The sequence below is a fragment of the Onychostruthus taczanowskii genome, unplaced genomic scaffold, assembly GCF_017590055.1.
Source record: "Onychostruthus taczanowskii isolate IOZ18803 unplaced genomic scaffold, ASM1759005v1 scaffold9, whole genome shotgun sequence".
Classification (NCBI taxonomy): domain Eukaryota; kingdom Metazoa; phylum Chordata; class Aves; order Passeriformes; family Passeridae; genus Onychostruthus; species Onychostruthus taczanowskii.
In genome coordinates this window covers 13,490,064-13,505,712 of record NW_024506993.1, presented here as the reverse complement: position 1 = coordinate 13,505,712, position 15,649 = coordinate 13,490,064, and the positions used below count along the sequence as shown (strand labels likewise).

Below are 15,649 nucleotides of genomic sequence, written 5' to 3'. Positions count from 1 at the left end.
AATGTCAGCAAAAGTGTAATATAAAACGAATAATTAGTTGTCAAAATTTCAGCTGGTTCCCTGTGAGTAACTTTTCCCTATTTTCTTTTCTTCTTCCAGAAATACAAAGAATATGAGAAGGATGTTGCAATAGAAGAAATTGATGGCCTTCAGCTTGTGAAAAAGTTAGCAAAGAATATGGAAGAAATGTTTCATAAGAAGTCTGAAGCCGTACGGGTAAGCAGCAGATCAGTCTGCTATTTCCTTCTAAGCTGTAAAACTAAATATATAGTTTAGGCTCTGCTCTGAAGGCTGTACTAGCAATTGAAGGTGCTGAAGTGGAAATGCTAAAGCATTCAGAAGTATTTTAGGATCACTGTTCAAGAGAATAGATTTAAATTGTTTATACCATCAATACACAAAAGTGTGCAATGAGATTGGGACTACCAATTTCCAAGATGAGTTTGTAACATATCACGTGTGTGCAGTAAAACCTAAGTGCATATGCTTGAAATGTTAGATTTTAAAATATCCAACCAAAGCATACTTAATATCAGGGCTCACTATTATAAAAATAGTATTGCAGGGAAATGTCTGAGTTCAATAACTGTCCTTTAGATCAGAAAAAGATGCAAACACTTCAAATGGTAAACATTTTAATTGTGACAAGTACTACATCACTCTTCAGGCAGCTAATTAATGATCACTGCATAACTAGACTGCTCTCTTTATGTCTGTAAGTTTTTGTGCTTTTTTTTTCTTTTTTTGTTTTTGTATTTTTCTATCTCCATTCTGATCCTCCTTTTGTAATAGCTTTGGTGTCTATTAGACACGCTATAAAACAAAAATAAAAGTTCAAATTTTTGTTTTATTATATCAAATAGCATTTTATTGTAACATGTGTGGTCTAAGGAGTAAAAAAAATCTTCCTTTTGTAGTTTTCCTTTTGCATTATTCTCTGCTAGAAATGGAACAATAGCTCCTGTGGCATCACCCCTGTCAGCAAACTCACAGGACATTGTGGTGATGCTCTTTACCATCAGCTGCTCTATTTCAGCCAGACTTAGCTGCTCAGTTGAGCTGAAGATCCTCCTGTCTCCACTGCAGAGCTGGAGGTATCACCCGAGGACAGGGATTCCTTTTGTGTGACTGAGGATACAATTCCACCCTCAGCCTTGTATTATTTGTTATGGTGCAAAAGGGAGGAAGGAATTTGGCTACATTTAAGAGGTTGAATTTTCAGGGCTGGCAGTGAAGTAAAACATATTTCAGCTTGTAAAACTGAGCTCACTTGGCAGGGAAGCAGAGAAACACAATAAACATGGAACCCCGCAATGCTATTTTTACAGTGTGTTTTTCAGAGGAAAAACTACACTTTAATATGTGTGCAACAGCTTCCAGAAGCCTGAAGAATATTGACTTGGGGAAGGGGGAGGACTCTTTTTCTTGTTACTTTGCGGAGAAAACTGCTCCCCTGAGATCATAATGTGAACAAAGCATTCTTGGAGCAGCACTTGTTTAGAGGGAGAAGTGACCAGCGAGCTGTGCGCTTGGCTGGTGAGGGAATAGAATTCCATCAGGGAGGAGTGCTGCTTGGGAAGAGCAGTTTGTGTCTCAGTTAGAGCTTCATAACAAATGCTTAGAACAGGTTTGGTCTCTTCATACAGATGGTGTTTTTATCTAAGGAGGAAAAAAATACAGGATCAATACAGACCACCATGCTCTGAGTAAAAACAAGCCCAAATTCCGCAAAGTTAAACCATGCGTGTAATCTTGAGTGAATGGATTTTAGTGCTGGAAAAAGTGACTGAAATCCACAGCCTTTTTGGAGGGTTTCCATCTTTGGAAAGGAAGCTAAAAGCGTGGTTTGGACAGGGTCACTTCTTTTAAGAAATTATCTGTTTAGTGTACTTTCCAATAAAGTATTTATTTTTTGCGTAATTATAGAACTTGATCCTTCTTGATGCTAGAGATGTAAAGAGTGACCCGTTCTGTTCTGGTAGTAAGTAGTACTTGGTAATTTGCATCCTGAGAAGTACAAAAACCTTTGGTAGAATGCAGGTTTTGCATAAATTTCATCCTTGGTTCATCACAACTAATTTCCCCCTCATATCTGGGGAGGTGAGATGGGAATTAGAAAACTCCTCTACACTTAAGAGCTCTGTTCAATCCTGGTACTGGATCATCTTGTCTCTAAATACTTGAATTTTGGCATAAGCTTTTGATGGAAAATTGTGCAAGAGCACTGAAATGTACAATTCAGAGCAATGTGTCAGGTGTATTGGTGATGTTGGAGGAAGTACTAAATTAATACCATATAAAATACCCCTCAGCCTTAGAAATAATGGGGACATGATTGTGAGGCTGCAAATCCAAGGACTCAGAAAGTGTGTTCCAATATTAGCCCAAATTGTTACCCTACACCACTGAGTGAATTTGCTTCAAGAACACATCAAAATCCATTGTTGATTAAAATGTTTTATCCAAAAGCATTTTGGGCTAAACATATTTGTTCAGGTATTAGCAGATGTAGCACTCTGAAAAATGTTCAAAAATTCATAGCACGTAAAGTGTTTGATTTGTAGAAAGGCCAAGAAGAATGAGTTTTTGTGGAGGTTTTTTTTTGGTGTTTTTTTTTTTTTTGTGTGATTCTGCTTGATGCTTTCAAACATATGAACTTATTTGAAGCTACTAATCACATGTGAACTCTTCTCCCTTCTCCCCTTTAATATTCTGGATGAATTTTTATCTTTCTGTCTTATCGCTTTTCATAGTGATTAGTTGGTTCAGTGTGATTTTTATCATATTCATTCCCTGTTTGAATTACCCTTCAGTATGCAATTATCCTATCACAGATTGTCCTATTTTTGTTCTGTCAGATACATAAGATAAATGGAAAACTGAAAGTACTAAACCAATTATATAACCTTTTGTCATCTACTTTCTGATGGAAAACCTTGCAAGCAACATTCCCCCCCTCCCCTTCTCCCCAGTGTTCACTGTTTAGTTTGGGTTTATATCAGTTCAGGATATTAATGTTAACCATTTCCTTCCTAATGCTGTCCTGCCTGATTGAATTTCAGGCAGGTAGCTTTGTATTTTATTTTGAAGTATTTGTGATGTGAATTAAGTTAAAGTCGCTGAGCGGTGGGTTTGATTCAGTGCCGCTGGTGTTTTGTTCCTATCTGTGACAAAGGTAAATGGATCCACTTACTTTTAATATTATGAGTGCATGAGATGGGAAAAATCTTACTGCCCATAAGGTGACAGACACAGAAGTGTTTCCTGCACTGTTCAGCAGTTGTTTTAATTTTACAGCCAGACACAAATAATCCGTCTGAGATCTTTGTGTAGTCTGCTGTCACTTGAGGTACTGCTGCTTTCCTGGGACTTTTACTTATTTCACTCATAGGAAGTTACCTGGGATGTTTTTCGATATAATTTTTAGAAGGTTTTATGATACTTCAGTGACTTGACTAATTTGAAACTTAATGGGAATGAAGCACTGTGACATAATGCTCAGTAAGTAACAAATGACCATGGCAACAAACTTGATAGTGAAAAAGAAGTGGAGTTAAAATTGTTTACTTGGTGCTTTTACTTTTCCTAGTTTTTGGCATACTGGAAAAAATTGAAGGCTAGAGGGAAAGGAAAAAGAAAAATGAAAGATAACCAAGTTATTAGGGAATATTTGAAAATCTGTTATTATAACTTCAGCTTAGTACTAAAATTTTGATTTTCATTAATATTTCCTTGCAAATAAAGAAGTGCTATAAAAATTATTGTTGATTCACTGCTGTGATGGCAAATCAAGTGTTAAGGATGGTTTTTCTTTAAGGCAACTACACTTGCTACAGTGGAAAATGCAAATAAGAGGCTTCTTTTTATTAACTTTTCCTACTATAGCTACCTGGTGTTCATTGTGAAGCTGATTCTCATTATAACAGTACTGTGAAAAGTAATTGCTGTTGTACAGTAATTCAATTTCAGTGCATTCATGCATCAGTAAACCAGCGGGGTTTATCTAGAGAAACCTGGGACTCTAAAGCCTTTTATCATGAAATTCCACACGCAGACAAATGTTCTTCCAAGGAGTAGAATATCAGCATTTACATTTAACAAACATTTGCAATGAAGAGAAATGGATTTTTTTTTTCCACTGATGATTTTTACACCAGTCTTTAAGCTTTTTTTGGGTACTATTAGGATGATATGGTTTATGCACAGTTAAAGTAATGTATGTGATGTTTGTGCTTACTCATATACATATGTGGTGTGCACATTTTAGTATGCACATGTGTATTTGTGTGGGTACAGATCTTTAGATGTGCTTTTTGGGGTTTATACCCACCTTATCAACAGCTGCAATTTACCATGGCTTTTCTGCATGTACATGTACATATATATGTAAAAAAGTATTAAACAGCACATACTGCATTCAGATATTTCCAGGCAAATACTGGTAAATTGGTGTCCTGGTCGATAAATGAATGTTTATTTAAAGTGATGGGTTAATGAGTGCAAAAAGAACTTGATTTGATGAGCAAAATTCACGGCAAGTAATTCAAAGCTGAGAGTGAAAGTTGCTAAGGAGTGCCTCTTTATTCAGAGCACTACAAAAGATTTCCATGGAGTCTATAAAGCTCAGTAAAAAATTAATACTGAATACTGCAGTCAATAATTGTAGCTTTATTTACAATCCATCTCCAAATACTTTAATCTTTCATTGAGCGTACTTGGAATTTATTTTCAGTGTGTAACTTAGTGGCGAGTTCCTTCCTCTTTGAGGCAACAGTGAGGAATATTCCAGGTGAATTTTCAACTGATTTTTTTTTTTTTGAGACTGTTTTAAATGTGCACCGGCTTGAATGTGTATTTTATTGCACTGTATTTTCATTCTGATTTTGTATCACTTTGATCAAGGCTAGATCAGGAATGGCATTCTTGAAGAGAAGCAAACAATCATTCATATTTTATATTTATATAATATAATAGAAATAGATCTTTAATGTCAAAACATATTACTTTTCTAGGCTCACTACTTCAAAGATAAAATAAACAAAGTTCCTTCCTTGAGCTAATTTGCATCTGTAGAATTAGAAGAAAAATGAATATCAATGTGCACTCTTTACAGCTGCAGTGCAATGGGGGCTGTATTGACCCCTGATTTTTTTTTAATAAATATAGTAAGTGAGGGGTTTTTTTAATCTGCAGATGGAAATGAAAAAAAAAAAGAACCTCAACATTAAGTTTATAAAATTACTGGGGGAAAAAAATTATAGATGGTTGTGGGTGGAAGGAAATTATGGTGAATCAACCCAGTATCACTATAAATAGTTTTAACTGACAGAATAAAGGCATAATGAATAAAGGAGAGATGGCTACAGTTGTGCTAATTACTGCTAACAAATTAAAGGTTTTCAGCAATATTTTTGTATTCACATTTAGTATTTTAACTGTAATTGTTCCTATTTAATTTTGGTGTAATTTAAATTTGCTGATAGTTTTACTGGTCTCCTTCATGTGTCAGTAATAAATTTGTGTTCTTGAAAGCATGAAGAGATTTATTTTTACTTTTTTGAAAATTGGAATACGTTAGAAAATGAAAAGATGGATAACAATCCACTGACAGTGTAGCATTCAATAGCACAATACATAACCTTGATAGCCATGATTTGGAGAATATTTAAAAACGCAGTAAATATTTTTCTTCTTTATTGCTATTTGACTTGAAGATTGCTTTTGGTAAATGTATAGAATTTAGGATATTCAACAAATGAGGGACTGGCATACCTATTTGAGTGCAGATCAACTAAATCCCAAATTGCTGCTTCTCTTTTTAATTCTTTGAGTTTGCCAAGAAATTTTTGTATTTGTAAGCAGATACTGCTATGAGTTCTGAAAGGGGGCAGGGGGGAAATCTATTTTCATTAGTGTATGGGTGGGCTTCTTTTCTCTTTACCCTTCATTCCTATCCCATTGCTGTAGTGTGAGAGCTCAGACCATGCTCAGGTGCATTTGCTGGTAAACAGGAGGAATGAATGAAATAGGTACAACCAGTTTACCTCATACCCACCCTATGAATGTAATGGAATAAATAAGGAATAGACAGCTTTAATGGAAGTTAGTTTTTCTGTCTGTAGACCTCTCTGAATCATAGCAGGGAGTCCAAGTGCATTGATGAAATATTTAATTCTCATATGTCCTAAAGCCCAGGTTAGCTGAGCTGTCAGAACAGGTCCTGGTAGGGGGGAAGAGGTGAAACATGGAAAAGCTCAGTGGGAGAGAATGAAAAGAAAACCAGTGAAAACTTCAGGGAGATGTTTCAGGGCATATGTGTTTGCCAGGATTTCCAGGGAGTGATGTAGAGGATGTGCAATATCCAGGAATTCCTGCTCCCAGCTCATCCCTGCTGAAGGAAATTCTGCTACGGCTTTGCAAACGTGGAGCTTTCGTGGTCTGGGTGCAGTTTGAAATAAAGATCTACTAAAAGTAAAGCATCTTGAACCATCTTTGGATTTTGTCTCTCTTTAAAAGCCTGCCCTGTTTGTATACTAAAGGAAAAAAAGAATCCATGGTCTAGTCAGTCTTAGGAAATTTAGTGAATTTCTTGAAGTTCAATTTTAGAAAAAAAGAAAAAGTAGTCATAACATAAAAAGGAGAAAAATTAAGACTTGTAAAGAAAGCTTCAAAGCATTTGCTGCAGGAGGCAATTATGACGGTCTCACCTGCAGTGCCAAGAAAAGAAGGAAAAAGTATTTAAAGATAGTGCATTCGACTATGTAGTATTTATGTGAAAATACAGTGAGGAAATCCAGCCACTTCACAGATTAATTCCTGTATTAGGCTTCACTGCAGCAGTACATACCATTCAGTCTCTGCAATCAACATAAAATAGTGTTTCAGAGAGCTGGAAAAAAACCAGTAAAGTAGTTTTGGAAGAATGAAGTAGGATAAATTATTCTCATTTATCCTTCTTTCTTATCAGTGTTTTAGGGTATTAGCATATTTTAGTGCTTTACATTGACATTAATTATCTTAACAAAGTCACATTGTCCAACTTTCTGTTCAATGTGGGATTTAAACTAGTCACTTCAAATAGTAATGTTTTAATTAAAATTTGATTTCACTTGCACAACTGTCATCTTCTCAATTTTTAATTAGGATCCTGATCTCATATTGTAAATACGTATCATTGAATCTATTTGTTGGAATTATAAAAATAAATACTGGTACTTTTATGTCAAAGAAATGATAGACGTTCAGTGTCATATCAATTTATAGAGGGTTTATCAATACCTGTTTTTAATTGATTATAAATATTCTCTTTAGAAGATGCACTTTAACTTGCTTTTCATGTAACATTATCCTGTTTTCTGAAACCTTGTGTTCATTTGTTTTAATTCTTAGGTAATAAAAAGGATCTCTTCCTTTAGAGATTGCTCAGCCTGTGCAGAGCAGGTTTCCAAGCTGCTGCCTCCTTTTCCCATTCCATGAATGATGCCAACTCCTCTGCTCCATCTGTGGAGCGTGGGGGAGCACCAGGAGCAGCAGTGAGGAGGAGCCCGTTAATAGCTCTCTTGGAGGCATTTAATGAACGGTCATTTATCAATATTTTGAGGAGGAGAGAGACTATCACCTCTGTGTGATTCTTCATTCTGAAGTGCTCAGAAGCATTTCCGTGAAAAGAGGTGTAAAGAGAATTCATGAGTGGTTTTTTATGAGCATTAACCCTTCCCTCTGCTCTGTGATGGAGCTTCCAGCAGAGACTGTGCTGGGTCAGGAGTCTGGCTCAGCCTGACTCGCCCCTGGAGCACCATTGCACGAGAACAGCCTCCTACACACACGACCGAGGGCAAATACCCCATTTATCCTCCTCACTCCCACCTTTCTTGAGTTTGACTCTAGTGTAATTAGGTAGGAAGAGGCCTGCTTAATCTAAAATACTCCCAGTTTAGTTGATTTTTTTGTCTCTAACAGCTGATTCTGTATTCCAAACACGCCTAGCAGTGGTCAGAGCATTTCCTTGCTCTCTCACTTTTTGGATTTTTAATGCCTACTGCTTCAGAAGTTATTCTGCCTCATCTTATTTTCTCTGGACACTACAGTTTCTTTTAGCTTCTAATTTGAATGGAATTATACTTTATAGGTTTATAAAATAAAACCACTGTTCTCCTTCTCCCAGCTGAACAGTTTCTTTAAGACTGGAGAACTGCATGGACTCTCACAGTGTCCTTTTTAAGCTCATGGGCTCTCTGATCATTCCAGGGAGCTCCTGAGAGGAGTGGGGGTAAAGAAACTTTCCCCAGCAGCACTGAATTTCAGGTGGTCACAATTTCTGCTCAAATGAAATCAAAATGTCAGGATTATCACTACTGCTGCTATATGAAACTATTTTGGGAGACAAAAGCAAACCAACAATGAGATAAGCTGCTTCATTTCCTCCCCCCTGGAGAAGCAGAGGCTTATTTTGAGTATGGGTTAACCAAATATTTAGTTAATTTTCTTGTTTTGAACTGTATTTTAACATCTGTCTGAAATACAGCTGCAATAAAGCATCAGATTTGATACGTAACTAGAATTTCAAATGTTCAAAACTCATCTTCCTTTTGATGATACTAAGGAAAAGGCTCAAGTTTTGTTCGCTAACACTAGACTTCTGGATTGTCCTGGCCTGTATTTTGACCAATACTTAGAAATTGGCAATGGCTCTTAAAAAAGAAATCTCCCTTCTGGCTTCCACAGGTGCTTGCTCACCTCTCCTTTATCTCTTTACTTTTACTCCACTGAGCTGTGGCACAGTGGAGTAAAAGTAAGTAAAAGCTGTGGCACAATTCTCACATAGCCTGAGAATTTTAAGACCGAAGAATTACCCTGTGCAGAAACCCCAAAACAAAAAGCTGAGAGGCTTTCTTTCCCTTAGATTAATTAACATGTCTTGTTCATTGCATGACATGAAAAACACTTGTAAGAGTAAGGCCCAGGAAAGGGATGGGAGACAGGAATGAGTTGGGTGATATGATGGACACTACTTTATTTTCTTATGGAAGTGGTGATGGTGACATAGAACTCTATTGAAGTTGTGGTATTTTGTGTGTGGCTGGACTCAAGTGTGCTTTGCTGTTGCATGCTGTACTAGAAGGTGAGAATCTCCTCCTGTCTGGAGGTGATCAGTTCCTTGGGTGTGGTGGCTGCAGAAAGCTGAGCTCTGAGCTCAAACCCTGGGTGTCTGAGCCAAAATGTTTCAAATCAGTAACCTGAATCTCTACAGGTTCAGTAAAATATAAACAAGACTTAAAATTTCATTTTCCTGGGGAATAAGGCAAGGTGCGTCACACATGGCACATATTGATAGATTTGAGATTTTGCTGGACAAAAGGACTCAGGATGAGTCTCATAGTGCACAAATTCTGTGGGACTTCAGTCTGTGATGCTGGAGACCAGCTGCCTTTAAGGCTGATAGGAGGGGTGGAAAGACTCTTACCAAAATAATAGTCTTGCTGTCGATCAATTTAACTAATTGATCCAAATTATGCTTAAAATTAAAAAAAATTAATGGATTTTAAATTACCTCCAAAGACAGACTCTGAATGTGAGATTTCACAAAAACATCTAGGCAAAGCTTTCCATGTGCGCAGCCAAAAGCATCCTAATACATTTCTGTTGGAGATTTGGGGTTTGTGGCAGGAACAGCTGAGGCCCCCAGCTTGGCAAGAACTGCAGGACACTTGGGTGAGAGCAGGTGCAGAGCCTGACACCTGGGCTGGAGTTGGCTTTTCTGTTTTGAGGAGACACAAAGTTATAAATCCCTGCGTGGGGGGAGCAAAAGTGTGAACTTTGATTTTGTAGTATTTTACATTTAGAAGGAAGAATATTATTAGTTATATAGATCAGTTGTCCTAATCACTGTGTCATTGCTTCAGGGGCTATGGTAAGAATAAGTTTAGACATTTATTTCAGCACCATCTTGATTTCAATGCCATGTACTTATGCCACATTACCTTTGGTGTATGTTTTAAAATTATTTGCAGTGGAGGGAACAAACAATAAATTATAGAGATCACTTTTTAATTTCTTTTACCTCCACATGAATAGATACACAGCCATGTATTCTTGGCCCACATGCATTTCTCTGTCATTTAAGCTAACACAGCATATCTTGGATGATTGCTTCTGGTGCTGTGTAAGTGCTCCAGCAGGACAAATTGTTTGAGTAAATCATAACAAAAGAGGTGTTTCATGTAAGAAACAAACAGTTCCAAACTAATACTATAAATTGAAATTTTATTGATTACTAGGGTTTTTTTTTTTTAATGTTAAGTTTAAATTACAGCAATCATTGTGGCACAAAGCACTACAGAATATTACCTTGCAGAAAAATCTTGTGCCCTGTATTTTCAATGGGTCACTTAAGAGCAAGCAAGGAAAGCAAAAAGGAAAGAACTGCTCTGTACCTGTGAATCTTTGTTTTAAAAAGAAGCTGGAACTGGAGAGGCAAGGCACAGAAAAAGGCCCAGAAAAATCTGTGTGCAGAAAAACAGTTAGGGAGCATTTGGAGATTTCATGGAGCTTCACATCACCCTTGCCAGGTGTATCATAACATGGACTATAGACTACAGCCTCCCAAAAGGATTACAGGGCAGTTTTTGATACTTCAGAAAAAATTCAGGGACATCTCAGGGTAATTCTTTAATTCTTAAATGTGAGGATAAGAGATTGTTTAAAACCACTGTAGCTGGTAAACCTTTGGCACAGGTTAAGGGAGAACCCTGGTAAACATCTTTATTTGCTAGTTTATACCTTGGTTTCTTTAATCAGTGGAGTTTCTGGTTTTGAAACCCCTTGGGGCTAGCACAACACAGGGATTTTCTCCTTTTTTCACACATTGAGCAGACTAGAATAACATCTATTATTAAAAAAGATTGGCTTATAATTTTCCATTATATTTAAATAACTGGGTTTTGTCAGTAAAATCATACTTCTATAACTCATTTCCCCTAACTCGTAGTGAGATGGTAATTTAGCATTCTGTAAATGTGCCAGTAAATTAGTAATTCTTGAGTCATTAATTTTGCATTTATCTTAATTGTGTTACATCTATGGATATTTATGGAGTTTCACTTTTTTACACTTGAAAAATATTACTATTGGGATGGGTTTAAGAAAACTAAATAATCTTAATGGGAATATTTTTGACATAAAAAATGGAAATTTTGCCTTGACTTGTGAGTTCAGCAATTTTCATTTAAATGTCACTATGAATCGTTGTAGAAATGGGAATTGCTATTCTCCTTTTGCTTTTAGATAACTCCATGCTCATGATCTGGTAATTAAATCCCTAACCTCTTGATCTTTATTTTTGACAGAAGTTCAATAAGGAATTGGATAAATTGATAAAAGATGAGTCCATAGGTGGCTAATTAATATACTAATGGACAACCTTTAAATCAGGAAGCCCATAAAACACTGATTGTCATAAGCGGAAATCGTTTCCTGAGAAACAGACAAAGGCTTTTGTCCTGTTCCTCAAGTCCTTTACTCTAGCAGTCACTGCTGCAGAGGCTTTGGGAGCTCTCTTGTGTCTCTCTGTGCTGGCACTCAGCGCTGAGATTCTGTTCATGGCTCAAAGATTTGAACTTAAAGTAATTCCATGAATGCCATGTTTTTGAGAGATCAGGTAGTCTGAGGTTATGACACAGTTTTTTGGGTGCTGTTATATTTTTATTTTAAAAGTGATATTTTATTTGAAAAATGCTGCATGCTTATTATGGCTTTTTCTTCTCCTCATCTATCACCTTGTTTTCTGAGCTCGAAGAATCTGAACCATGCAGGTGGTGCTGGCCAGGCTGCCTTGTGCAAACCCAAAGCAATGCTCAGGAGAAGCCCAGACCTTTGCAGATTGGGTTTTGCAAGACTTCTTTCTGTATATGTGAAATATGAGTGGGAGAGGTGAGAGAATGCAGTTGTGTCATCATAACCTCTGATGATAGTCAGGTGATAGCACAGAAAAGGATGAGGTTTTATTACAGAACTAGCAGAGAAATAGAGCATGGTTTAAAAATGATTAAAAAGTGAAGTACAAAACAATGGCTTTTATATTATATGTTCTTAAAACATTTTTATGGCACATATTGTGGCAATCTGTAGGCTTCTGTGTTTTTTACTGTTGGTAACTCGTTAGAATGTGGCAGGTAAAGGAGAAACATTATCTTCTGTAATTGCAAAATTGTAAAAGTCCAGCTGTTCCTGGAGGATTCCTCGAGTAAAAGAGATATAGGATACTGTCAACACAAAATCTAGATTTTCTAAATGACATAACTAAAATGTTTCATCTAAAGTAGCAGTGCTAAGACAAATGTAGAAGCCTTTCATATATTATGCATGAATGAATGAAGTCTTAAATAGCTTCATTCTGCAGCAGGGAAGGTGAGAACTGTGGGGTAACGTGGTGCTTCCTGTCACAGACACAAATTGATCTTGCACTTTTCTGATTATGCTGTAAAGCAGGACTCGGGAGGATTTCAGGTGTAACTCAACATTTCAGGTGTAAGTATGATGCTGTTCAGGAATTCAGAGACTTGGCACTTATAAACAGGCACAAACATTGTGCATTTCTTCCAGGAGAATGTAGTGCCAGTCCTGGGGTGTAGCCCTACACTTCCTGTGCTCCCTACAAGATAAATCCACACTGTTCATGCAAATCTTACAAGGCAGGGATCCCTGTGGCTGCTGATGTAGATGGTATACTTGACTTCTGGTTAATTTTAATTTGTTGAAGTAAAAGTCTTCCAAGGCACTTCCAGGACAAGATAAACTCACATTCACTCATTGCACCCCATAAAAGTTTAAAGCTCTGATGCAGGAAAACTTGTGATGCCATATATAAAATATATTCAGATTAAAAAAAAATAAAAGCAAAGAAATGTCTTTTTTTCTTTCTATCACATAAAATGCTTTTTTGTGTTATCATTGCTGCTGGCACAAAGGAAAACATCTTGGACAGTAAATTTGGCTGCTTTTCTTTTCAATCTATGTGTGTGGTGACAAAAATAATTTAGTTTCAAAACCTGCTTAATCCCCTGCATTCAGTCTGTCACAGTTAACATATTGACTGAGCCATCCTGATTGCAGTGTGGACCTTTGTCCAGACAGAAATTATTAGCACCAGCAGCTAATCACAGAGGGCTTGGGCCAGCCTGCAATGGCACATTTGACTTATTGCTAATGGGACTGAATTTAAGGAAGTGTTTTGCAGGAGAAATGTCTTCATTATCTATTATAAATGTCTGTTATTTGTTTCCCCTTATTTGTGTTACAAAGCACTAATGTTTTAAGAAGTGAAATAGGAAAGTGCTATGGTGATTTTTACTCCAGAAATTAATTGCACTGCAATCCTCAGTAGCTGAACATTTAATTTCAGACCAAAGTAAAAGAACATAAAATTAAATCCTGGATGAAATTTCATTCAGTCTGATTTCAGTATTAGTTTCTTATAATGTTTTTTGGGAGACAAACAAGTATTACATACTGGCATGAAAAGAGCCTATAAAATTTAATAAAAACACAGAGTGGTTAATATACTTTTTTATTGGGGTATGAGTTCATTTTGTTGTTGTATTTTATTTCCATTTTTCCTTCAAAAAGGGCATTTTAAACTCAGTATTTCCTCCTGTACAATTCTGCTTCTTTTGAAAATACAGTCTTCCTTTTCTAGTAATTCTCTTTTGCTATTGATTCATGAAGAGTTGAGAATAGACAAATTAAACAAGACTTTTATTTTTTTCTCTAAGTGCTGTAGTGATAGGAAGCTTGTTTAGTCTGCTGGTATTGCATTATCTATGAATTAGATGATGGAAATAATTTAAACTTTTTTTTTTTTGTGCAGTAATCATAATAAAATAACCAGAAAAAGGAATAATTGTTTGATTTAGAATAAAAAAGAAAGATGTAACTAAACACTTTTAATTTGCAGTGTTGCATTTTCACTTGCCTACTCCCACTCTTGCATAGTTCCCAATATATTTTCCAGTGTTTTACATATTATCACATTCATGGTTAAAAGCTGTGAAATTGTTCCCCTTTCCCTTTCTCTCATTGGGGAATTCGAGTACTCTGAGCCAAAATTAGCGTTTGGGTCATTACAAAGACACTGCTGATATTGTATTTCATACTTAATGAATCTTTATTGGCATTTGGGTCTAACCTTGACTCTGCTTAGTGAATCATAACTTGGCAGCCTCAGAGTAGGTGCTCCACTGTCCTATCAAATTCCAGCAGAGATAATTTGGTATTTCCCAGCGATTTCTTTATAACATGCAGCATTGTGATTTTTAAAAAACACTAAATATAAAAATGAAATAATAATAAATGCAAAATAAAAGTTATATTAGAGTTAAACTTTGTAAACTTAATATGATTGTATTGTTAGTAAAGGTGATGTTCTGCTAAAACCCAGCTTCTCCATCTCATCATCCCTAAAGATCTCAAGGCTTGGTATGAACCTCAGACTTTTCAATGCATGCAATAATTTTTTAGCAGAAGAGAACAGAGAAATTAAAATGTCCTCTATGTGCAACAACTGAAAAGGACCTCGTTTCCAAGTCTTAACTTCTAGTATCTAAATGCAGATCTGGAAAACTCCCCATCCCCTTTTTGTGGCATGGGAAGCAGTTTCAGTGTTCCAGGTGTCTTAACCAGTGCTCTCTCTGTAGCTGCTTCTCCTCCTTGCCTAGTAATGCTATTTGGCACTTCCAGTATTTCTGTTGTAATTCCTTTTCATCTCAAAATAAGTAGTACAGAAAAGCAAAGAAAAAACTTTTGAAAAATTCTGAGATTCTGAATTGATGAAAATAGAGAGTTAAATAAGTTTTCAAAAGGTAAAATAAAAACTCTGAGAAAAATCCCATTTTTATACAAGTGGAAACTCAGAGAAGACATTTGCAATCCTTGAACACAGATGAATTTTTTTTTATCAAAAAGCATGTATGTTTCTGGTGCAAATGTTACTGTGATGTGTAGTGACTGGCACCAGGAAGCATCATAAGCTTTCCCCTGGTGGTGACCAAGGTCTCGTGGTCCAGACCAGTGGTGCAGCAGGAGCAGCTGCCTGGTGTTCACCCTTCAGGCTTCAGCACATCCCATCTGAGGCTCAAAGCCTGGCTCAGGGCTTGGTAGCTGTGTTCAGGCTTATGCTGAGGATTTTCACCTTGTGCTTTTGGGTGTAATAAAGGCCTCTGTGAACTCTCTCATTTCTGTGTCAGCTGTTTGCTAATATCACAATTCACAGCACAGCTGCAACTTCAGCAGTGCAGGGTTCAGGTCTTAGGAAAGCAATAAGGGACTTTAAAAGCTCAGAGGAGAGAAGCAAAGGCAATTGCAGGTTGGAATGTCTTTGTTGCAAGAGGATTCCATGCATGTGAATTCCTTGTTCTTGAAGAAAAGGGCCGAGGTGGGAGTGAGTATCATCACAAACGGTGGGGAGGATTGCAGAGCAAGCAGCTGCTCTGTTTTCCAGTGCAGTGCCCAAGGGAGGCTGCTCAGCTCTTGTGAAGTCCTAGAGCTGCAGACTGGAAGCTTGGCAAAGTATTCCTAAACCTCCCTGCTCCCCAGTGCATGTCATCTGCCACCTGAAGGATCAGCTCGTTTGATTTTGTTTTCCTCTCTCCATGCT

The 15,649-nt window shown here is 36.8% G+C and overlaps 1 protein-coding gene across 1 annotated transcript in view; it reads left to right on the top strand.

Moving 5' to 3' along the window:
* Nucleotides 1-15,649, top strand: part of CACNA2D3 (calcium voltage-gated channel auxiliary subunit alpha2delta 3) — a 408,036-nt gene that overhangs the window by 98,644 nt on the left and 293,743 nt on the right. The window contains exon 3 of the mRNA XM_041425790.1: nucleotides 100-216. Within this exon, the coding sequence (XP_041281724.1) occupies nucleotides 100-216 (117 nt within the window). The remainder of the gene's footprint in view (nucleotides 1-99; nucleotides 217-15,649) is intronic.